At 39.3% G+C, this 24,880-nt stretch overlaps 3 protein-coding genes and 2 pseudogenes across 4 annotated transcripts in view; 4 read left to right on the top strand and 1 right to left on the bottom strand.

Moving 5' to 3' along the window:
* Positions 1–19,166, bottom strand: part of LOC131781773 (D-glutamate cyclase, mitochondrial) — a 29,977-nt gene extending 10,811 nt beyond the window's left edge. Inside the window, exons 1-2 of the mRNA XM_059098485.2 lie at positions 18,825–19,166; positions 17,900–18,372 (exon numbers count right to left, since the gene is read on the bottom strand). Coding sequence (XP_058954468.2) covers positions 17,900–18,372; positions 18,825–19,033 — 682 coding nt within the window. The 5' untranslated portion in view covers positions 19,034–19,166. The remainder of the gene's footprint in view (positions 1–17,899; positions 18,373–18,824) is intronic.
* On the top strand, positions 5,427–7,149 carry LOC136282138 (uncharacterized; annotated as a pseudogene).
* On the top strand, positions 10,078–12,676 carry LOC136282137 (uncharacterized). The gene is made up of 2 exons (XM_066169397.1): positions 10,078–10,514; positions 10,714–12,676. Exon 2 carries the CDS (start codon positions 10,869–10,871, stop codon positions 12,375–12,377), a length of 1,509 nt encoding a protein of 502 aa, XP_066025494.1. The 5' UTR covers positions 10,078–10,514; positions 10,714–10,868; the 3' UTR covers positions 12,378–12,676.
* On the top strand, positions 12,695–13,999 carry LOC136282139 (uncharacterized; annotated as a pseudogene).
* Positions 19,081–24,528, top strand: LOC131781774 (D-glutamate cyclase, mitochondrial). 2 transcript variants are annotated; one of them, XM_059098486.2, is made up of 5 exons: positions 19,081–19,567; positions 21,218–21,681; positions 22,335–22,988; positions 23,601–23,854; positions 24,163–24,528. In XM_059098486.2, exons 1-5 carry the CDS (start codon positions 19,299–19,301, stop codon positions 24,205–24,207), a joined length of 1,686 nt encoding a protein of 561 aa, XP_058954469.2. In that variant the 5' UTR covers positions 19,081–19,298; the 3' UTR covers positions 24,208–24,528. The 2 variants fall into 2 exon arrangements, with proteins under 2 accessions (XP_058954469.2, XP_058954470.2); XM_059098487.2 differs by having other exon boundaries at positions 19,424–19,562.
* Positions 24,529–24,880: the final 352 nt, after the last annotated feature.

Here is a 24,880-nt window from a genome sequence, read left to right as displayed (position 1 = left end):
TATTGTTTTTCCCGATAATTAAGAACATCCCTGGCATCGAAATGATGTCATCTCTAACGAATCATGTGACAGCTTTTAGACGGAAATTTAAAGCCCCTATATGTAAAGGGTCTTTCCCTTTCGGATACAAGATAAATATTGTTTAAAAGCTCAAATAGCAAATAAAAGGCACGGATATTATAATTTTGAAGCTTTTTTCGCAGGATTTCATCGATGATAAATTCATTTGTCGGCTACAACTCCTAGATCCTTTCGCCCGCACTCGAATAAGGACAACCTTAAAGATTCTCTAGAGCTTTATCCAAATCATACCCGACAGAAGCAGCCAAAACAAGAGCATAAGCGTGAAATCTGAGAGACAGAACCATCAAAATAACATCGTCGACGACGCACGAAACAAGGACGAATGGCATCTACCCTCGCTGAAGATCTCTCTAAAGGAAGCACACACCATGGACAAACATCTTACGATGGGAAAGGCTTGTCATCAAAGTTTCCTCCTAATGCACCGATTATTGCTCGAGCAAAATTTGAGACGGTCGCAAACACCTTGAACGTATCACTCGCAAACTGTGGCGTCATTCTAGTGGGCCATCCAAACACAGAGCAATTAAGCAGAAATCGAGACTGCGAAAAAGATAGGCTTCAGAGCGAATATGGTCCAAAAGAAGCCGACTCGAATGATCGAAATGAACGACAAAAGAGAGTGATAGAAAAAGTCGAATGCCGACGACAGCTTTTCAGCAAAGGCGAAGTTCAATCTGACAACGGTCAAAAGGAAGAATATTGTACCCTGAACCAATACCAGACAGCAAGAGGAGTCGTGGACTGCCAACTTACGCCGTTAAGCGAAACAAAAGAAATAGAACACTCAGACTCGAATGGAACGAGTTGTGCCCGTGTCGAACTACCGATGGCCTCAATCAAGGTAAAAGGCGATTTTAGCGGAAAGCATCGCGAGGGCGAGCAACTCCTAAAAGCGCTCGAGCTTTGTCAAGATAACGGAATGTTTGTCCAACACAAGCGCCTTGCAATGGAGAAAATTCACTACTATGAAGATAGAAAAAATGCTGACATGGTTCTAGTCTTAAAGATAGAACAAGCAGTGGCCCTCTCGTACGAAAACAAATCCAAATTAGCGAAGAAAATGCTTATTTCAGTCACGGAATCTGACCTGAATGGTCAAGCTTTATACGGAGATGTCATATCGGCAAGAGCCTTCTATGTACTTGCGGCTCACACGAGGAGAGAAGAAAAGCACAGAAAGTTAAAATTAACTCTGCTGTTTGAATATCTTCGACGCAGCGAACATCTCTTGCAGCAGTACGACTCTCCAGAAGACTGGGCTGACCTCTACTACACCTATGGTTGTTTATGGTTAGATTACATGAGCCTGATACCGGATGACACGAGAAATGCTCGTGCCCGTAACGCCATGCGGAATAACGCGAGATGCTCTTTTGAGAAAGCTCTCTTCTTCAGTCAAAAAGACCATCGATTAAGAGTTCGAATTAAAAGGGAAAGATACGCTCACATCAAACTTGCATCAATTCTGCTTGATTGTTGTTCAACTACCGCACGCATTCAACAGAAAACCATTCCACCCGGCGACATCAAACAAGCTGAAGATCACCTGGATATTGTTCAGTTCAAACTTGGTGACTGTATCCCCAAGGGTACATGGATACAGCTCTTAAAAACTCGATCAGATCAGTGTTATCGTCAGGGATCATACAACCTGGCCAAAGAAACAGTAGAAGAGGCTTTCAGGCTCGCTTCCTTTCATAAATTTGACACTGAATTAAACACTCTACAAGAGATGATTGAATTGTTTGCGATCAAACTTCATTCTCACCTAGGTTTCGCTGAAGAACCCGAAGTTTCAACCAGCGAAGCCGCCTACAGTGCCAGTGGGTCAAATACAGGATAGAAATAAACAGTGCACAAATTTAGACAATAAAATTTGATGAAACACAAGAAGTCTGCGCAAAGAAAATCCCTTAATGTTGGATATTATTTAGGTACAGATTTATCGAATAATATAAAATCTCGACTCCGATCTGATTGACTCGTTTTTAATACTGATAACTCAATAAAAACTAGTTATTTTACGCCCAAATTTGGTATAGGTTCAAATAATATTTACTCTGACGTCATGCAGTTTTCATAAAAGATAAACGAAGATGGGTGACATATTTGTATTTAATTAAGGATGAAACTTCGGTGGATTAGGTATTTGAACCAGATTACTACAGTGCCAGTTGGTCAGATTCAGGATAGAGATGAACACTGCACAAATTTAGACAATAAAATTTAATGAAACACAAGAAGTTTGCGCCAAAAAAACCCCTTAATACTGGATATTATTTAGGTACAGGTTTATAAAATAATTTAAAACCTCGACTCCGATCTATTTGCTTTTAATACTGATGGTTTAATAAAAACCAGTTATTTTACGCACAGATTTAAAGGTTCCAATAATATTTACTCAAACGTCATGCAGTTTTCATGAGATTTGCAAATTTAAAAACAGATCAATTAGATTATCCCTTTACTCCAAAATGAAAGTGGCACGTTTGTGAAGGAAAACTGTAAATACATACTGTCGTTTAAAAAATCGGGTAACTTCCTCTTAACCTTGAACTGAAGCAATTTCTACTTGGAAACGGGGTCAGTTCTTAGACCAACCTGTCCTTTTCTTAAATGTCGGGCAATGGTGGATATCAACTGTCAAAAACACTTCAATGTGTTATCAATATTCGACATTCAAACTATGAAACCGGAAGTACAAAGTACAAAGCCAAGGTTTTAAGGGACTTTTCCTACGTCTTTGGTTTCGAGGCGCAGCTTTCTCCCAAATATTAGTTAAACTCTCTGATACAACAAAATCGTTTTGTTGTACTGACGGACAATAAGGTCGTTGCCCTCAAGCTTAATTACAGAAGTCTCTCGAGGAGAATAATCACAACACTGGCTTGCGTGCAGATCAGCACACAAACGTGGCGTCTTCTACTGTAGGAATATTTAAACAGGAATGAACAATTGAACGTCCTCGAGGAAACATCACTGAGAAACGTCTGGAGTCAGGTTTAGAGTGCGTGTAACCCTGATGCATATTGTAACTGATTTAAATAAGTACAATCCATAAACACAAGGAAAAAGTCAGAGAGATTTTGCCTTGATATCGACGCCGACAACGTACTGGCGACGGTCGAGCTAGCGTGTCATCCGGGACCTAGCGCTCCGCCCTGACCATCGCAACGTCACGTAAAAAACTTGAGTCACGCACAGTTCTGCGGTAACAACGAAGAATTCATATTCGGTGGATAAATCTTTGGCTTTTTGCAGACTTCTCCAGCACATAAGTCTTTTCAAACAAAGGCTGAAATCAAAGAAGTATTACCATAACATAAAAATGACGAATCAAGAAACTAGGAAAGGAATGAAATTCCCATCCGGCCCCGCTGAAGACATATCAAACCAAAGCATAGACAACGGACAGCCATCTTGCAACGATGAGAATGGCTCGTTAGTTACGTGTGTTCCTGTCAATTCTGCAAGGGGTATCGCTGAAGCAACAATTGACACCGTCGCAAACACTCTGAAAATTACTATCTCTAACTTCAAAACTGTTGCAGTCGGCAAATCAAAAACGGAACAAGCTTTGAAACCCGTCGACTACCATCGACAGCTTTCTGACGAAGCACGACACCGTACCTTTGTGGACTGTCCACTGCCCCTAATCAAAATACAAGGATCCCTAAAAGGAATCCAGTTTGAGAAGATCTTGTCAAGACTTGAGGATCTCCAAGACAATGCAAAGTTTGAAGACCATGAACGCCTTGTTACCGCAAGTATGCAAAGTTTTGCGGAAGGAAAAAATCCCGACATGGCTTTAGCGCTGAAAATAGAGCGAGGAGTAGCTTTTGCGTATCAAAAAGAATTCAAGAAAAGCAAGAGCATGTTTATTTCAGTTATAACATTAGACAAACACCAAACGTATCAAATTATAAATCCGAACATATTACTGGCGAGAGCCTACTTTTTAAGAGTGGCTGATCCTATGGAAAGATCTTCAAAGGAAATGGGTAAGATATTAAAATTTCTAAGGCGCAGCGAATTTCTCTTGCAAAACCATGACTCGCCAGAAGACTGGGCTGAGCTTTATCAGACCTATGGCTGCTTTTGGCTGGATTATATGAGTCTGATACCGGTAAACCGGTGTGCTCACAACACTGCTCGGGATAACGCGATAAGTTCTTTTCAGAAAGCTGTCTTTTACAGCCAACAAGATCCTCGATCCAGAGTTCAGATTAAAAGGCTAATGTACGCTCACATCAAACTAGCAACAATACTCCTACATTGTTATTCAACTGCCTCGCGGATTCAAGAGAAAACCATTCCACCCAACGACATCAAACAAGCTAAGGAATACCTTGATATTGTTCAGTTCAAACTTGGAGAGGTTATACCCATGGGTACATGGATACAGCTCTTGAAAACCCGATCAGATCAGTTTTATCGTGAGGATAAATACAAACTTGCCCAAGAAACAGTCGAGGAGGCTTACAGGCTCGCTTCCTTCCACAAATTTGACACTGAATTAACAACTCTACGAGAGATGATCGAGTTGTTTCAGTGGAAATTTCATTCTCAACTAGTTTTCACGGAAGAACTTCATTTTTCAAACAGCGAAGCCCCTTACAGTGCCAGTGGGTCCAGTTCAGGATAGAGATGGATAATTCGAACTCGCTAAAACGTATATCTCCATGTGTCTGCATAAAACTCGTTTTTCTGTATGTGTCGCTGAAAGTTAAATCATTATTCATACTGAAATCATTATTCATACTGAAAAGTAAGATAAACGAATAGCAAGTGTTTTTTTAGTAAGAAGCCGCGTTTCAATGAACCTGAACTTTTCTTTCACAATTTAATTGTGAAACTGGAAGTACAAAGTACCAAGGCATGATGTCAACTTCCATTTTAGACGTAAGAAGATTTTCGTTTTAAGGTTCAATTTGCATGTAAACATATAAAATATTGTTGGATAAATTCCCTGATTCAATAAAAGTTACTTTCTCTGGCCGGACGGTGAAAAGGGGTGGCTGCGAGTTTGTTGTGCCTATAAAATTCTTTAAAAATCTAACTTGCATGTAGATAAGAAATTTCAATCCTTTGATGTTGATCAATACAAAAGTCAGACTCGGTTGGGAACATGACGATGGAGCTCTAAAAAAAACGAAGAAAGTCATTCTTCATGTGTGTCTCTCGACTGAAGGATTCCAAAGCTACTTAGTTGGGGCTTCAACAGTAATATCTGCGGCAAAAATACATTTGCTTTGACTATTTTCTTAACCAAAACATGGCACCCTCCACAAAAACTTAGACGCAATTCTGGATGAAACATACACGGTCGCAAACACTTTGAACGTAACACTCGCAAATTGTAGCGTCCTTAAAGCAAATCATTCAAACATAGAATAAGTAAGCAGCAACGAGACTGCGACAGAGACAGGCTTCAGAGCGAGAATGGTCTAAAAGAAGCCAACTAGAACGATCGTAGTGAACGGAAATGACAGAAAAACTAGAACGCCAACGAAGCTTTTCAGCAAAGGCGAAGTTCGATCTGACAGCTGTTAAAAAGAAGAACATTGCACCCTGAGCCAATACCAGACAGCAAGAGGAGTCGTGAACTGCCATCTCACGCCGTTGAGCGAAACAAAAGAAAGAGAACACACAGACTCGAGTGGAGCGACTACTGCCCGTGTCGTTCTACCGATGACCTCAATCAAGGTAAAAGGCGATTTTAGCGGAAAGCATCGCGAGGGCAAGCAACTCCTAAAAGCGCTCGAGTTTTGTCAAGATAACGGAATGTTTGTCCAACACAAGCGCCTTACGATTGAGAAAATTCATTACTTTTTATTACTAAAAAATGCTGACATGGTTCTAGTCTTAAAGATAGAACAGGCAGTGGCCCTCTCATACGAAAACAAATCCAAATTAGCGAAGAAAATGCTTATTTCAGTCACGGGATCTGACCTGAATGGTCAAGCTTTATACGGAGATGTCATATCGGCAAGAGCCTTCTATGTACTTGCGGCTCACATGAGGAGAGAAGAAAAGCACAGAAAGTTAAAATTAACTCTGCTGTTTGAATATCTTCGACGCAGCGAACATCTCTTGCAGCAGTACGACTCTCCAGAAGACTGGGCTGACCTCTACTACACCTATGGTTGTTTATGGTTAGATTACATGAGCCTGATACCGGATGACACGAGAAATGCTCGTGCCCGTAACGCCATGCGGAATAACGCGAGATGCTCTTTTGAGAAAGCTCTCTTCTTCAGTCAAAAAGATCATCGATTAAGAGTTCGAATTAAAAGGGAAAGATACGCTCACATCAAACTTGCATCAATTCTCCTTGATTGTTGTTCAACTACCGCACGCATTCAACAGAAAACCATTCCACCCAGCGACATCAAACAAGCTGAAGATCACCTGGATATTGTTCAGTTCAAACTTGGTGACTGTATCCCCAAGGGTACATGGATACAGCTCTTATAAACTCGATCAGATCAGTGTTATCGTCAGGGATCATACAACCTGGCCAAAGAAACAGTAGAAGAGGCTTTCAGGCTCGCTTCCTTTCATAAATTTGACACTGAATTAAACACTCTACAAGAGATGATTGAATTGTTTGCGATGAAACTTCATTCTCACCTAGTTTTCGCTGAAGAACTCGAAGTTTCAACCAGCGAAGCCGCCTACAGTGCCAGTGGGTCAAATACAGGATAGAAATAAACAGTGCACAAATTTAGACAATAAAATTTGATGACACACAAGACGTCTGCGCAAAAAAAAAACCCTTAATGTTGGATATTATCTAGGTACAGATTTATCAAATAATATAAAATCTCGACTCCGATCTGATTGACTCGTTTTTAATACTGATAATTCAATAAAAACTGGTTATTTTACGCCCAAATTTGGTACAAGTTCAAATAATATTTACTCTGACGTCATTCAGTTTTCATAAAAGATAAACGAAGATGGATAACATATTTGTATTTAATTAAGGATGAAACTTCGGTGGATTAGGTATTTGAGCCCGATTACCATTATCTAGGTGTCATTGCGGATTATTTTTTGTCTAAACAGATGAGAATATTACGGTAGCAGGAAATTCCTTTAACCTCTGGCTGATTTAACACTCGAAAGGCGACCGGTAGCCATTTTGGTGATATCAAACCTAGTTAGTGTAAATTTAAAAACAGATCAATTAGATTATCTGTTTACTCCAAAACGAACGCGGCACGTATGTGAAGAAAAACTGTAAATACATACGGTCGTTTAAAAAAGCGCGTGACTTTCTTGTAACCTTGAATTTAAGCAATTTCCACTTGGAAACCGGGTCACTTCTTAGACCGACCTTTGCTTTTCTTAAACTTCGATCAATGGTGGATAGCAACTGTCAAAAACACTTCAATGTGTTATCAGTATTCGACATTCAAACTATGGAACCGGAAGTACAAAGTACATAGCCTACGTCTTTGGTTTCGAGGCTCGGCTTTCACGAAAATATTAGTTCAACTCTCTGATGCAACAAAACCATTTATTTGTATTGACGGACAATAAGGTCGTTACTTTCAAGCTTACTTACAGAAGTCTCTTTGCGACAAGTTCTTCTGTCGAGGAGAATAATCAAAACACTGGCTTTTATGTAAATCAGCACACAATCGAGGCACTTTCTATTGCATGAATATTTAAACTGGAGTAAACAATTTCAAGTCCTCTAGGAAATATCACTGAGAAACGTCTGGAGTTTGGTTTGACCCAGACGCATATTGTAACTGAATCAAATAAGTACAAGCCATAAACGTAAGGAAAAAGTCAAAGAGGTTTTACCTGGATATTGACGCCAACAACGTACTAAGAAATTCTGAAAGTAATGAATTGTACACATAACCCCGCTAATGAATTTTCAAAACAGCTCACAGAACGTGGACAGCCATCATGTTACGATGTTATGGGCTCATTATTCAGTTTTACTCCAAAAGATTCAGCCTCCTTCATCGCTCAAGCTAAAGTTGACATCGACCGAAATACTATGAACTTAACACTCGCAAACTGCAGCGTAACTGTAGTTGGCCAGTCGAACACAGAACAAGTAAGCCATAGCTTTTGCTGCAACGACGACGGGGTTCAATGCGATAGCAGCCCGAAGGATGGCAATTGCAGCGAGCGACAAAGGGGTAAAACTGAGAGCCTAGTACAAGCGTTCGATGACTTACAAGGCTGCGAAGTTCCAACCCCAGTTCACGACATCGAGCCGCAGTTGCCAGTTATCGAAAGAACAGGATATCTCAACGGAAAACAATGCGAGCAAATCATGGAGCGACTTGAAGATTTACAAGACAATGGACAGTTTGAGGAACACGATCGTTTGGTTACTTCATACATGGAATATTTTATGCGTAAAGGCAACACTGACATGCAAATGGCAATGATGATAGAACGCGGAGTGGCTTTTTCTTACCAGAAAAAATCCCTAAAGGAAAGCAAGCAGCTTTTCTCCTCGGCGATAGATTTTGGCTCTACCTATCAGCTTCGCAATCCAAATATTTTATTAGCGAGAGCCTACTATAGGTTCGTACAGGCCTGTAGATATCAAAATAGCAAAAAGCTTCCGCGTCTCCGCCAGTTCCTCGAAAGAGGCGAATTCTTGCTGCAAAACCACGAGTCTCCGGAGGACTTGGCTGAGATTTATTACAACTATGGTTCAATTTATTTGATGCATATGAGTACGATTCCGGATGACGAGAGAAATGCGGAAGCACGAAACAAATACCAGAGGATGGTAAAAAAATACTTCGAAAACGCAATTGAAACGGGCAAGAAGGATCCCAGAGAGAGAGTGCGAGTTAAGAAGCAAATATATGGGCACCTTCGAGCGGCAGCTGTTTTACTCGATTGTATATCAACTGTGGCACGAACTCGAATAAAAGTCATTCCCCCGCAAGATATTGCAGATGCAGTAAAACATCTCGATATTTTGGAGCACCAACTATCTGATGTTATTCCTCGAGGAACGCGAGTGCAGATTTTGAAAACCCGCTCTGATCAGTATTATCGACAGGGAAGGGCAATGTACCCACTAGCCAAGAAAACCGCCGAAGAGGCATTGGAAATTGCTCAGCATCATGAATTCACCACTGAGCTATCTTCGCTTCAAGAGCGCATCGATTTTCTTCAGCAGCTGTGCCACGGTATTCCACAAAGAGAAAATATAAAGTCTCCTTTTGGCAACGAGTCTGAAACCTCCAGCAATGATGGCAGCGGTGAAACAAGCGCCAGTGAAACGGAACAGAAATGTTCAAGTTGAAAAGACTAACCTTATGTCAAAGTGAAAAGGTGGTGTCTGGATTTATTATTCTTTCAAATTTATCAGGAAAGCTCTAATTCAGTCGTGGAAGAGTTAAAAGAAATATGCCTCTTATCTCATTTAACACATTGCTAAACTCTTTCTTTGTCTCTCTGGACGGATCCATGAACTTCAATTTCTGAGAAATGACGCCATAGCTTTTCTTTAAGACACTCGTTGTTTAGAAATATGTGATTTGCAAACGGGAAGAAGTATGTCATTGTTTAATGATTTAAGTTGTGACACAATTGATCTACTTAACCAAAAAAAAAAGCGAATATCACGCGTTTTGCATGTGATTAACTTTCACAATTTGAAAAATGTAGGATAGAATGCTTGTATAAAGTTATTTAAATATCTTGCTGGCTGAAAGGTTTTCTCCACAGAAGAGAATCCAACACCTATGTGAGGAGAAGTTCTGTAAATAAATGTCTAGTACTCTGTCTCAAGATTGAGTTTTCAATGCGGCCTAGCGAACCAAAAAAGGTTGAAAAGATACAAACAACGTCATTGATGATTACTTCTCAAATAAATTGCCTTCATCGGTATAAAATGCAAATCAATATTCACCAAGCTCGCCTCGATGAGATATGAAAGAACTCCGCTCAGAACTCTAAGAGGAACTGAGATGTTGACAAAGAAAAAGGATTTTTATCCATATTTGAAAACCGCAGAGGATAGCAACAAAATGTGGTAGATAACAAGATCACATGAGAATTTGCTTGAGTAAGCAAATAAATTACTTAAAATAGACTCTTTGTTTTACAAGCAAGAGAGTGGAATGTTTGTTTCTTTTCACTCCTTTAGTGTTTGTCTATCTTTACAAACGATCATTTCAAAGGTAAACTTAGTTCAGCGATTTTCTGTGGCGCTAAAAATTACTTTAAAATATCATTACGTAACTGCGTTGATAACTTTACTTGAATTGAGACCTCGGGGACTTTCCCCTCAACTATATCACAATGCAAATGACTCGTGTTGAAGCATGCATAAAAACGAAGTATGACTCGCTGAGAAAGTTTAGAGTTTTCGAGATTTCACCGAGTATTACTTTACTTCAAGGCTTAACAAAACACCAAAATCGCCTTCGAAGGTACGGTCCTATTTTTTTTTTTGTTATTTGTTTCTTTACATACGTGTCACTGTGTCGTCTTCGATATGATGTTATGCCCAATGAATCTCGTGACGGCTATAAGACGGAAATTTAAAGGCCCTTATGTGTAAAGGGAATTCCCCTTTCAGTATAGCTAATAAAATGCGTGACTATTATACCTCTGAAGTTTGTTCAGCAGGATTTCATCGATGACAAATTCATTTGTCGGCTACAACTCCTCAAACATTTCGCCCGCGCTCGAATAAGGACAACCTTAAAGAACAAAACAAGAGCAAAAGCGTGAAATCAGAGAGGCAGAACCGTCAAAATAACATCGTCGACGAAGCACGAAATATGGGTGAAATGGCACCTACCCTCGCTGAAGATTTCACTAAAGGACGCACATACCACGGACAGACAACTTACGATGGGAAAGGCTTGTCATCAAAGTCTCCTTCTAATGCACCGATTATCGCTCGAGCAAAGTTTGAGACAGTCGCAAACACTTTCAACGTAAAAATCGCAAACTTTAGCGCCATTCTAGTGGGCCATTCAAACACAGAGCAAATGAGCAGCAGTCGAGACTGCGAAAGGGTCGGGCTTCAGGGAGAGAATGGATCAAAAGAAGCCGACTCGAACGATCGTAGTGAACGACTAAAAGGAGTGACAGAAAAAGTCGAATGCCAGCGACAGCTTTTCAACAAAGGGGAAGTTCGATCTGATAGCGGTCCAAAGGAAGTAGATTGCACTCTTAAATACCAGACAGCAAAAGGAGTCGTGGACTGCCAGCTTCAGCCGTTGAGCGACACTCTAGAAAAAGAACACACAGACTCGAGTGGAGCGAGTATTGTTCGTGTCGAACTACCGATGGCCTTAATCAAGATTCAAGGCAATTTTAGCAGAAAGCAACGCGAGGGCGAGCAACTCCTAAAAGCGCTCGAGCTTTTTCAAGACAACGGAATGTTTGTCCAACACAAGCGCCTTGCAACAGAGAAAATTCACTACTATGAAGATAGAAAAAATGCTGACATGGTTCTGGTCTTAAAGATAGAACAGGCAGCGACCCTATCGTACGAAAACAAATCCAGATCAGCGAAGAAAATGCTTATCTCAGTCACGGAATCTGACCTGAATGGTCAAGCTTTATACGGAAATGCCATATCGGCAAGAGCCTTCTTTCTACTTGCAGCTCACATGAGGAGAGAAGAAAAGAACAGAAAATTAAAATTAACCGAGCTGTTTGAATATCTTCGACGCAGCGAATATCTCTTGCAGCAATACGACTCTCCAGTAGACTGGGCTGACCTCCACTACACCTATGGCTGTTTATGGTTGGATTACTTGAACCTGATACCGGATTCTGCCACCATACGGGATAACGCGAGATGCTCTTTTGAGAAAGCTCTCTTTTTCAGTAAAAAAGACCATCGATTAAGAGTTCGGATTAGAAGGGAAAGATACGCTCACATCAAACTTGCATTAATTCTCCTTGATTGTTGTTCAACTACCGCACACATTCAACAGAAAACCATTCCACCCAGTGACATCAAACAAGCTGAAGATCACCTGGATATTGTTCAGTTCAAACTCGGTGACTCAATCCCCAAGATTACGTGGATAGAGCTCTTAAAAGCCCGATCATATCAGTTTTATCGTCAGGGATCATACAACCTGGCCAAAGAAACAGCCGAAGAGGCTCTCAGACTCGCCTTCCTCCACAAATTTGACATCCTGTTAAACACTCTACAAGAGATGATTGAGTTGTTTGCGATGAAACTTCATTCTCACCTAGTTTTCACTGAAGAAGTCGAATTTTCAAGCAGCGAAGCCGCTTACAGTGCCAGTGGGTCAGATTCAGGATAAAGGCGGTTTATTGGGACTTGTAGAGATGAACAGTGTACAAACTTAGACAATAAATGTAACACGAGAGGTCTGCTCCAAATAACCCTTAATATTCGATAATATTTGGGTACAGATTTATAAAATAGTATAAAATCTCGACTCCGATCTAATTGACTCGTTTTTAATACTGATAACTCAAAAACACCGGCTATGTTAAGCCCAAATTTGAAAAAGGTCAAACAATATTTACTCTGACGTCATGCAGTTTTTATAAAAGATAAACGAAGATAGGTGAAATATTTGCATTTAATTAAGGATGAAAATTTGGTGGAGAAGGTATTTGAACCAGATTAACATTGTTTAGGTGTCCCTGCGGATTATTGTTTAACGAAACAGATGAGAATGTTAAGGTAGCAGTAAATTCTTTTTTGATCTTTGGCTGATTTAACACTCGAAAACAAAACTAGGAAAGCAAGCGACCGGTGGCCATTTTGGTGTTATCAACTCTAGTTAGCGTAAATTTAAAAACAGATCAATTAGATTACCTGTTTACTCCAAAATGAAAGCGGTACGTTTGTGAAGGAAAACTGTAAATACATGTAGTCGTTGAAAAAAGCGGGGAACTTTCTCGTAACCTTGAATTGAAACAATTTCTATTTTGAAACCGGGTCTGTTCTTAGACCGACCTGTCCTTTTCTTTACCATCGATCAATGGCGGATACCGGAGGACTTGGTTGAGATTTACTACAACGATGGTTCAATTTATTTTGCTTATAGGAGTAAGATTCCGGATGACGAGAGAAATGCAGAAGCACGAAACAAATACCAGAAGATGGTAAAAAAATACTTCGAAAACACAATTAAAGCGGGCAAGAAGGATCCCAGAGAGAGAGTGCAAGTTAAGAAGCAAATATATGGGCACCTTCGAGTGGCAGCTCTTTTACTCGATTGTACATCAACTGTGGCACGAACTCGAATAAAAGTCATTCCCCCGCAAGATATTGCAAATGCAGTAAAACATCTCGATATTTTGGAGCACCAACTAGCTGATGTTATTCCTCGAGGAACGCGAGTGCAGATTTTGAAAACCCGCTCTGATCAGTATTATCGACAGGGAAGCGCAATGTATCCACTAGCCAAGAAACCACCGAAGAGGCATTGGAAATTACTCAGCATCATAAATTCAACACTGAGCTGTCTTCGCTTCAAGAACGCATCGATTTCCTTGATCAACTGTGCCACCATATTCCACACATGGAAAATATTAAGTCTCCTTTTGGCAGCGAGTCTGAAACCTCCAGCAATTATGGTAGCGGTGAAGCAAGCGCCAGTGAAACGGAACAGTAATGTTCAAGTTGAAAAGACTAACCTTATGTGAAAGTGAAAAGGTGGTGTCTGGATTTATTATTCTTTCAAATTTATCAGGAAAGCTCTAATTCAGTCGTAGAAGAGTTATAAGAAATGTGCCTTGATCTACTTAACTAAAAAAAAGTGAATATCACGCGCTTTGCATGTGATTAACTTTCACAATTTGAAAAGCGTAGGACAGAATGCTTGTATAAAGTTATTTAAATATCTTGCTGGCTGAAGGGTTTTCTCCATAGTAGAGAATCTAACACTTATGTACGTAGAAGTTCTTTAAATAAATGTCTAGTGCTCTGTCTCGAGACTGAGTTTTCAATGCGGCCTAGCGAACCAAAAAAGGTTGAAAAGATACAAACAACGCTATTGATGATTACTTTTCAAATAAATTGCCTTTACCGGTCTAAAATGCAAATAAATATTCACCAAGCTCGCCTCGACGAGATATGAAATAACTCCACTCAGAATTCTAAGAAGAACTGAGATGTTGACAAAGAAAAAGGATTTTTATCCATATTTGAAAACCGCAGAGGATAGAAACAAAGTGTGGTAGATAACAAGATCACATGAGAATTTGCTTGAGTAAGCAAATAAATTACTTAAAATAGACTCTTTGTTTTACAAGCAAGAGAGTGGAAGGTGAGTTATATAACAAGATCACATGAGAATTTGCTTGAGTAAGCAAATAAATTACTTAAAATAGACTCTTTGTTTTACAAGCAAGAGGGTGGAAGGTGAGTTATAAAACAAGATCACATGAAAATTTGCTTCGGTAAGCAAATACATTACTTAAAATAGACGCTTTCTTTTACAAGCAAGAGAGTGAAATGTTTGTTTCTTTTCATTCCTTTGGTGTTTGTCTACCTTTACAAACGATCATTTCAAAGGTTAACTTAGTTTTTCTGTGGCGCTAAAAATGACTTTAAAATATCATTACGTAACTGCGTTGATAATTTTACCAGAATTCAGACTTCAGGAACTTTCCCTTCAACTATATCAAAATGCAAATGACTCGTGTTGATGCTGCATAAAAATGAAATATGATTCGCTGAGAAAGTTCAGAGTTTTCGAGATTTCACCGAGTATTACTTTACTTCAAGGCTTAACAAAACACCAGAATCGCGTTTGAAGGTACGATCACAGTTTTTCTTTTTTAATTTGCTTTTTTACGTACGATCAATGTGTTGTCTTGTATATTTGTTGAGCAAACATTTGTCTGCGCAGACGCTTCCGAACGTGCGAACTCAGTTTAGAAGAGTTTTCATGAAAGTACGGTTCAAAAGATGGCATGCCGATCGAGGTTCGCTTCGCACATTACTCTTTATAAAGCAATGCTTTAAGATCTGAGCTGTGAAAGAGTCGCAAGAGAATGACCGTCCCTATTGTGACAGAGGTATTTAAACCCCTTTATCGAGTATTAAAAAAGAAGAAGAACTGGATTTGATGCCCCATTCGATTTGGTGCATTTCCATCTTTTAAAAGACCTACTTGTGCCTTTGAAGTTAGCTTTTTTCGTGACAAAAATCGGCTTGAAAATATCGGGACGTGTTTCCTTTTAAATCTGCATCGAGAGCATAGAGCGAGCTATGCTCCGCAAATATTCATGCGCCTCGCATTTCTTTTGACACATTTAGACTTCGAAATATTTCAGAGCTCGTTGGCCAAAATGATACGATTTATTAAACATTCGCGGTTTCCCTTGCTCTAAAGACGATTGTGATCGGCTGATTAGTAATCATGTGGCCATGTGTACCGAGAAGGTAAATTTATTGAATGGGATCAATGTCTACGTTTTGCAAGTGACCAGAACGTGGCTGAGGCTGGTGGTGTGTTTATTATCGTCTCCTACTTTTAAAAAAAGCAGCGAATAGCTACTTCAACGGAAAACTGCTCTTACACATAACCGTAAACCTCATGCGAGCGAATCATGGAACGACTGGAAATTCTACAGGATAAGGGACGATTTCAAGAACACAAGTGTTTGGTCAAATGTTTGCTCAAACACCGCATGGAGCGTAAAAGCAGCAACGTTACACGCGATACACAGTGTGAACAACTGTTGAAAAAACTTGAATTTCAGCAGAATGATAGAAAACTTGAAGATAGAGATGTTTTGTTTCATTTGTACTCTCGACTTTTTGGGGGAGAAGAATATGCTGATTTGGAATTATCTCTTGTGATCGAACAAGGAGTTTCCTTTATGTACCAGAAAAAATTTAAGAAAAGCAAGCTCTTTCTAACCTCAGTTAGTGCATTCGGCGAAAACTGTAAACTGAAAAATTCGAACATTTTAATAGCAAGAACGTATTTTCTTCTGATAGAACTGAATATGCATATGTACAAGAAAATTAAGAAGATTCAAACCCTGTTTGAATATTTGGAACGCAGCGAGGACTACTTGAAACATCACGATTCCCCAGAGGACATAGCTGAGTTATATTACAACCGTGGATTACTTTGGATGATTTTCACGTGCACGATCCCGGTCGACGAAGGGCATGCACAGGTACGGAAACATGCCCGAGAAAATGCGATACGTGATTTCGAGCTCGCAATTGCTTATTCTCAGGAGGATACCCGTTTGAGAGTTAGAGAGAAGAAGCTGACATTCTGCCATCTAGGTATCGCAGCTGTCCGCCTTGACTGCACATCGACTAACGCCCGGAATGAGATAAACAACATTCATGTCACTACGGAAGATATTAAAGATGCACAAAATCACCTGGACTATATCTTGCACGAAGTGGGTGATTCCCTCGCCATAGGGCCACGCATGCATCTTTATAAGAATCGTTCAGATCAGTATTATCGAGAAGGTTTCTACCAATTGGCCAAAGAAACAGCCGAAAATGCCTTACAGATTGCATCCAACTATGGATTTAAAACTGAAGAGGACACGCTGAAAGAGCGAATCTATTTTCTGACTAACCTACTCGTCAACGAAAATAGTTCGTCCGTTACGGACGAGGCTCAAATCTTCAGCTCGGACAACGACGCCAGTTCGGAAGCATCTTGAGGCGATACAAAATGTCAAGGTTGTCAACTCAATGCTTAAGTTCAAGGATATGATACACTGAGTAGAAGCTACGGAGCAGATACCTATTCTACCATTCACCTACCCCCCCCCAAAAAAAAAAATTGATGAATAATGATTGTAACAACCTTAAACCAAGAATAAGGAGAAACCTGTATAAATTGTACCACTGAATTCAGTTGAGGTCACCAAGTCTGTGTACAACCCAACTTTGAACTGTAACAATATCCACAAGCAAATCAACTTACCAAAAAATTATTTCCTTCTTTAACTTACACCTGTATCGGCATTTTGGGGGAGAGGGAATCGAGCAGAGGTGAGAGCGCTGGTCTTCCACCGCTGTAACCCAGGATCGATTCTCAAACCTGGTGTCATGTGTCATGTGCGAGGGTTAGCTCGCCCCTGGGCGCTTTATGTTCGCAAATTTGTAGTTTCCTGTTGATTCACGTCCCTGTAATGTGGGTTTTTTTTTATCGTATTCTCCGATTCTCCTCCCTCGAAAAATAAAAGAATTCCATGAACCAGCGGATGTATGCTTTGCAACTTTTGAAACATATTCAAAGTAATGAACTAGATGGCGAAAGATGTTTTTTTCGTCTTATCACGAGCGTGGGACAAAGAAAAAATTCTGAGTCCCCATGAGGAATCGAACCTCAGACTCATGGGGACTCAGAATTTTTTCTCTGTCCCACGCTCGGCACCAGATGAAAAAAACATCTTTCTATATTTCTTTACCGAGCTCAACCTTAGATGTTACTAATGTCGGTGATGTAGTATTTGATTGATGTTGGCATTGTAAATGGCATAATAATGGTAGGATTTCACTGTAAGCAGCTCATTGTAAGTAATGTATCGTGAGTGATGTATCGAAGGTAGTGCGTTGTAATAGAGTTTATGTGTTGTAAATAATGTATGTCGTTGTATATCGTGGATGTACCACTGTTATCACTAATTTTATATATCGATGTGGCTGTTTACCTTTATATTCATTCATTTATTTACCAATTTTTTTATTTACGTCATGGGTACGCAATCAAGATTGAGCTAAAACTTTCATTGAACAGACGAGATCGCAACTTTTCACATCTCGAGCGTCTATCCTGTGGATTAAATTAAGTAGATTTACTGAACAGCTCAAAATACTTACCAGCGCGTTTGACAGCCGCATGAGCCGTTAAGCTGGAAGGCCAGAATACTGGAACAACGGCGTCCATATCCACGTCAAATGCATTGCCGAGGTATGGTTTGGTAATATCCTTTATCCCAATCACGGAAGGATCACCTATATGTACCACTGTTCCAATTAGAGTCTCCAAACGTGAGGTAACTGCTACAGTCCTTTCCAAAAGTCGTTTAGGAATCGGAAACATGCAAACCACCAGTGGACTGCCGAATGCTCCAGCCTCTTTACACATGATGTTAGTTTTATAATGAGGGACGGTTTTCATATTTTCTTCGCTTGCATCAAGAATTCCAGTTGCAATGAGTTCTTCCTCAATGTGATGGCTTATCGAGGCGATGTAAAATGCCACCATGTCGTTCCAAGGAAATTGCGTCAGATTGGTAACACGTTCGACTTCATGGCCGTTTTTCAGGACATGGTAGAAAGGTAGCAATGTTCTGAAATTAAATAATTTTCAAATCGAATCAGCGCTAGGTACAACAATGAGAGGAGCAAAGAAATCACTCTAGATTCCAGATTCTCGAACAAAGTGTTCTGTATTTGGCATCTTCGATTTTCTCAGAATATTCCTAATCTGCCAACCCTACCCCCCCCCCCCCCTTTTTCCAACCCAAGGAGCCAGCCGCGCGAGGGCATGGGGCGAAAGCATAGAATCAAACGAACGGAAAGGCCAGTAACACGTACAGTTACTGTGGTCATTCATACATCATAATTTGGGATAATTAGTTCATCTAATCTTCACAAGGTATATATCTGGATTCAGGGACCTAGAAATTAATTTCTGCCAATTTTCCTCTCTACATTCGCTTCTTCGGATTTCCCGGTGCACGGCTTCCAGAAGACTGGTTGAGAATGATTACTTTCGCTTTAGAAAAGCATTTGTCCATACCTGATGTCTGAATCACGTACTAGAGGCTTCGTTGTGGTATCTCCAGGTGCACTGCGCTGAAGCAGAGGACAACAAGATTTGTTTAACTTACAAAACTTCTCGAATTGATCGGCGTTTGTCGATGGAACCACGATCACATTGACATATAATCGCCCTCGAAATGATGCGGCTGTATTCAGGCCTTTTACTGCCATTATTCTACTCGCCATGTTCTTAATTTTTCAAAGTACCAAAGATCTGTAAAGAAAAAACTTTGGGCTGAAATCTTGTCCCTGCGAGAAGAGCCGTGGTGTTGTTTTTTTTGTGTGTGCAGCACTCAGGATGGCGTGACTTAAACAGTGAAACTACGTAAAGCGTCACGTGAAACCAGGGATGTCTGTCACATGCTTAGCATATGACGCACTCTCGTGGTCACGCAATCTTTAGTAACTTTAAACGACCGACTCTTTGTGCAAAAGAACTTTTCAAAGAACAATGCCCGCTTTGGAAGAGAGTGGGAACGTAGCTTCTTGGCCAGCATCAAAAGCTAGGCATCAATTTCGTACAAATCCAGAGTATGAGGGGAAATCAACGTCGGGATTTTGTATGCGACATGTTCAGACAAATCTGGCGATCCTTCCAGCTTCACTGGCCGATGAATTTGAACAGTTCTGCAATTTAAACAAAGCTCCATGTCCATTATTGTACAAAAGCAAACCTGGTGAACTATCTGCAGGAAATCTCGCCCAGGATTCTGATGTAAGGTATGACAAATTTAAGAAATGCAAGGGGCTCTTGATAGTTCCCTTTTTGAATGTGCACCCATGTAAGGAGAATGAGCTATCTCCGGAAAAACTACTCCTACAACTTTCATTATCGTCAGTGTCACCTTTCATTAAGCAGCTGTTATAATTGAAGTAAATAGCATCTAAATCGTTTACCCTTTCACTCCAGGAATGACCAAGATACAATTTTTCGAGAAGATAACTCTCTCACTCTCAATAGCTCAATGAAAATTCTCCATGCTGTCTGTCATACTTCTCCTATAAAGTTTGTTCCGAGAATTTGTCGTCGGATCAAATGCTATTTTCCTTATTAATATATATTTTTTTCATTCACATCACTTGGCAGCTTGATATTGTATTGATCAATACTATAACAAGAAATTAAGTTTTGGTCACTCTTGGGGGTTGAAAGGGTCAAGATGCAGGTGCTGTAAGTGATGAGAATAGAGAAAAGTTTCAAGCAGGGATATTTAATGATTCATCGCCAAATTCTCCCTAACATCAGAAAAAATGTTTTGCTGCCAGTAAGGAGAGTTGCAATTAGGATCTTTAGAGTGACAAGGCCAAACAACTGAACTAGTTTATTAATAACTACTGAGAAGCAAGGCCAGTTCATTTAAGACATTAGAATGGAAGGTTTGATCTTGAAGGTTTTAAATTGAACCTAGTAAGCGAGAATTAATGAAATGTGGGGGGGAGGGGGTGTTGGGGAGGGGGAGACCTTTAGCATATCTGCAACAAGGCTGCGGAACTAACTACCCTTTAACCTACAAAAAGAGGTGAAAAACAGTTGCTTCTTTCAGAAAGGCCTTTCACAGACATTTTCTAATGAGCTACAATGACGTAGAACATTTCAGTTCAAATGCGATTTAACCCAACGGAGGCAGCATATTTTATTTGATCCAGTTTTTAGCTTGCATTCTAACTTATAGACCTGTTGACCAGTTTTATAATCTTTGAATACATTTTAATTCTAATTGCGGTACTTTTAGGATCAAGGGCCACCAGTTCATTAGTTGAATTACTGTTGTGTGTTACCCTCCTTAAATAAAGTTATTATTATTATTATTATTATTATTATTAACAATTGCCCTGTATTTTTGTTCAAGTGAGCTTGAAAATACAATGAGCACAATGTCTGCTTTTCTGAGTCTAAGATTTAAGAATATTTAGTTCTGGCAAAGATACTGAAAGCCATAGTCAGATCAATTAATTTGTGTTTCAACTTTCAATTAAAAGCAACTGAATATGACCAACATCTAATTTCTCCTTACAATATCATCCCTCAATCATACATTAAGGTCATGAGAATAATGGGAATGGTCACCAACTAAAGAAGCTCTTAATTGTTTCATAACAAATTCTTCTCGTCAGCACCTTAGGAAAGTATAGAGAACTGTACGGAGATTATGCAAACTGATGTTAGGGTGTAAAGGGTGAAAGTACGCACCTTAACCTGTCACTGATTACAGAGAAACCATGAAACCTAATTTAGGGAACATCCTTGGACAACAAAAAGTAGTCTGGAAAAAAGAAATGTCCCTAACCCTTGATAAAATGTTGTATAAGTCATAATTTCCATATATCTTCACAATAATGAGTTCTAAATTTCTTATCTAAAACTTTCAGAACTGATCTTCCAATGTATTGGGTCTCTGAGAATGGAAATGTCACTAAGAAAGTGGGGAACCTAACCAGTTATCCTCTGGAGGACTATGTGTCCTTTTACCTTGGATGCAGCTTTTCCTTTGAAGATGCATTGATGAAAGCTGGCATTGAACTGCAGCATGTTGTAAAAAAGCGCAATGTATCAATGTTTAAAACCAACATTTCATGTTTGCCTGTTGGGCCATTTGACTGCCCTATGGTTGTTTCAATGCGACCAATTCCCAGAGAATTGGTTGAAAAAACAGTTATTGTCACAGCTGCCTATGATGCAGTGCATGGAGCCCCAATACATATCGGCGATCCATCAGTGATAGGAATCGATGATATTGATAAGACAAACTTTGGGGAATCTTCTGATGTTGCTGATATGATACCTGTGTTCTGGGCTTGTGGTGTAACGTCATCAGTTGCAGTAAGATCAGCAAGTAAGTGGTGTCAGGCTAAGAGGATTTTATTACTTTACCTACTAGAAATTATCATGTCCACTTCAAGCGATACATTAGCTAGAAAAAATGATGAAATGACTTATTAAAAACTTATAGCAAAGAGATAGAAAATGGTACTGTACCTTAGAGTAAGGTATCTTGATATAATAACAAATTCTCTCAACTTGCATGCATTTACATTGGAATATACAGATGCCAGACAGTGGATTTATGAGTCACATTCAATTTGAGAAAATGGGTCCTTTACCAACATTTTGATGCAGTATGTGCATGTATGGTGAACTGCTTCCATTTTTAATCCAATTTCGTGTGATTTAATTTGCAAGTAAAGATTAGCCAGTTTTTAACAGAATTTCTTGGTAAGTGAAACAAGATTAAAACTTTCCATCTTCAAAGAAAAATATGGCTGCAAAATATTTGGCAGACATGTAACTTTAGCATAATTATGTAACTGGTAATTGGGAAAATTAGCTCTTAGATCCTGGGATTGATTGCCACTTAATTACAGTGTATATATATTTAGTACATGTGCAATTAACAGTGGTGGACAAAATTATCCCCTTTTTTCTTTTGTATTCAGAAACTAGGACCAGGTAATTTTGACTTTTTTTCTTGTCCTTTCATTTCTGCAGAACTACCACTATCATTCAGTCATCAGCCTGGCTCAATGTTCATATGTGACACCACTTTGGAAGAATACTTTAGAGTTAATAAACCTGAACATGGCGATGAACAACCCAAACTTATCACTCTGGCAGATCAACCATTTTTAGCTTCTGTCTGCTCTGAAACTGCATTTAAAAAAGTGGAAAAGCTTAGTAAACTGTTGGGTCATCAGAGTGGTTTTGAAGGAGATGTCTATGATTCTGATTTCCTGAAGATTTCTGCCAGATTGTCCCATGCTCCATCTGTTGTTATAGGCATTCTTGATGAGGAAATAATACCTTCCTCTGAACTGGCAACTTCAGATGGTCTCCAAGGAGTTATCACTTTGGTCAAAGCACTTCAGGCAGTGAAAAAGAAGATCACCATTATCACAGAACACAATTCACAAGTGATTCATGACTGTGTCACAGCCAATGCTTCCCAAGGAATATCAGAAAAAGATGTCCACATTGTTACATTGGAGGACAGTAAGAACTTGAAGGACAGCCTTTTTACTGGGAATGTAAATCACAAACTGGATACAGTGATAGCTTTACAAATGACAACAGAGTTTAGCAATAGCAATAGTGGATCTGAAAGGACCATTCAAGTTGGTTTGGTGGACAAATTATTTCAGGAAAGTATGTTAATGTTTAATTGAAAATTGAAACAAAATGAAAACTCCCATGTATATGCTCACTCTCCACAATACTCTGTTTTAGCAATTGACTAATTGGTTTGGTAGTAGAAACATTTCCATTTCATAAATTTCGAAGTAAATGTGTTGAACTTAAGTTTCAACAGAGTGAAGCTACATCTACTTGTTTATATTAATTTGCTTTGGTGCATGGCAAAAGACGAATTTTTGGGTTTTTGTTCTTTGCATTATGAAATTGAGACCTGAAAGGAGAATTCTCACCTGAATGAATATACCCGGATGGCTCAGAAGTCTGGGTCTAGAGGTCTGGGTTTTGGCCCTTGACCACTCAAACTGTTGGGGTCTATGGCAAAACACCTGCTAGTGAGTGGTTGGAGGGCTGGAAGGGCTCTAAAGACCACTAATCCCCCCCCCCCTTTCCTATTGCAAATGGGATATTGAGTTTCAATTCATTGATTGCATCTCCAGACCCACATCTACATATAAGATCTGACACCCGCTTTTTAATTGTGCCTAATAGACTATTCTTTTGTCCTGCCTCAGATGTATACCCTCCCTGTTTGTATAACTTGAATGTAAAGTTTTAATCTTTTAGTTTATAGCTTTCAAAATGGAATTGTGTCAGTGAAAATCACCACCAACAGACAGGAGACATCACCAAATGGCAATTGCAGTTCAGTTTATAGCCATGTTATGGTTGCCAACTCCGTGCAGACAGCTGCATTAGGTCTTTCTGCTGCCTTATATGTCCTGAATAGCTGTCCAATTCACTCACGGTATCTACGGCATGGTATTGGCAAAAGAGAAGTCTTCCAAGTTGGGCAATTCCTTGTGAACAACACTGAACAAGTAAGAACTTTCACTGTATTGGATCGGTGCTTACAAAATACAACATTTGTGCTTGATGAAAGCAGTGCTTTCCCATTTGCTATTTTTCATCATCAGTTTTTTTCTCAGATGATTTCTTTTTTCACAGTATTTGTTATTTTAATTTTAATCAAAATGTCAACATCAAACAACTCATTTGCATGAAAATTCCTACTTTGATGTAATTATTTTGGGGAGGGGGACTTCTCTCATGGCAAAGAAGTCTGAAAAGTAAGAAAAAATAGCTTCACCGTACTCATGAACTGACCAATGATTCTTTATCATTTTAGGAAAAAACATGCCACCAGATTCTTGACTGGATTAAAGACATCTGAAGATTCATTTTCAAGAACTAAATTTGCTTTATTGTTTTATGAATTCTATGCAGACAATTATCGCTGCATGTTTTTCTTCTTCGAAACAAAACTGATTTTGTTTTGTTTTTTTTTTGGAAGGGAGGGGAGGTCTCATCATTTTGTGATTTCAGGCAACAAATAAGAATAAAAGAATTATAGGCAAGCATTTTTTAATCGAAGTTTTAAGATTTGAAAATTTTGCTGTGCACTTCGAACTGAGTGGCAAATATTTGTCAATGAGGAAATGGAAATAAGACACACATATTTCTCCCTTCTCATTAAACAACCCACTTTGCAATATTCACAGGTTTGACCCATCAGTGGGTTTCTTAATACAAAGCTGCCCACATGAAACATTTTAAACCTTTAACTCTTGTGAGTGATTCACATGTAACTTCTCCCTAAAATATCCATTCCTTATCCAGCAAAGAGATAATGAGAACTCTCAAACTTATCAGGTACAAGTTGTTGTCTTAATCTAACACCAAATTCTCATAACTGATTTATGTGGAAATGTGTAGCAGCTAGAGGGGAGAATTAACAATCAGATCTTAGCAGTTAAAAGGACAATTAATTAAAGTTCTCAACCACATATTTCTCTAATTTTGGTAGTGAATGTTATTGAAAAAGGTGGGAAACTCATGACTTTTTG

The sequence above is a fragment of the Pocillopora verrucosa genome, chromosome 7 (assembly GCF_036669915.1).
Source record: "Pocillopora verrucosa isolate sample1 chromosome 7, ASM3666991v2, whole genome shotgun sequence".
Taxonomy (NCBI): Eukaryota; Metazoa; Cnidaria; class Anthozoa; order Scleractinia; family Pocilloporidae; genus Pocillopora; species Pocillopora verrucosa.
This window is presented reverse-complemented; position numbering and strand designations above follow the sequence as displayed.

What these genes read in the sequence shown, in the direction of transcription:
- LOC131781774 (XM_059098486.2), top strand. Translation starts at nt 19,299, where the DNA reads ATGCCCGCTTTGGAAGAGAGTGGGAACGTAGCTTCTTGGCCAGCATCA. An exon ending in GCCCAGGATTCTGATGTAAG is followed by an intron (nt 19,568 to 21,217) that starts GTATGACAAATT and finishes TAAAACTTTCAG; the next exon opens with AACTGATCTTCCAATGTATT. An exon ending in AGTTGCAGTAAGATCAGCAA is followed by an intron (nt 21,682 to 22,334) that starts GTAAGTGGTGTC and finishes TCATTTCTGCAG; the next exon opens with AACTACCACTATCATTCAGT.
- LOC136282137 (XM_066169397.1), top strand. Translation starts at nt 10,869, where the DNA reads ATGGGTGAAATGGCACCTACCCTCGCTGAAGATTTCACTAAAGGACGC.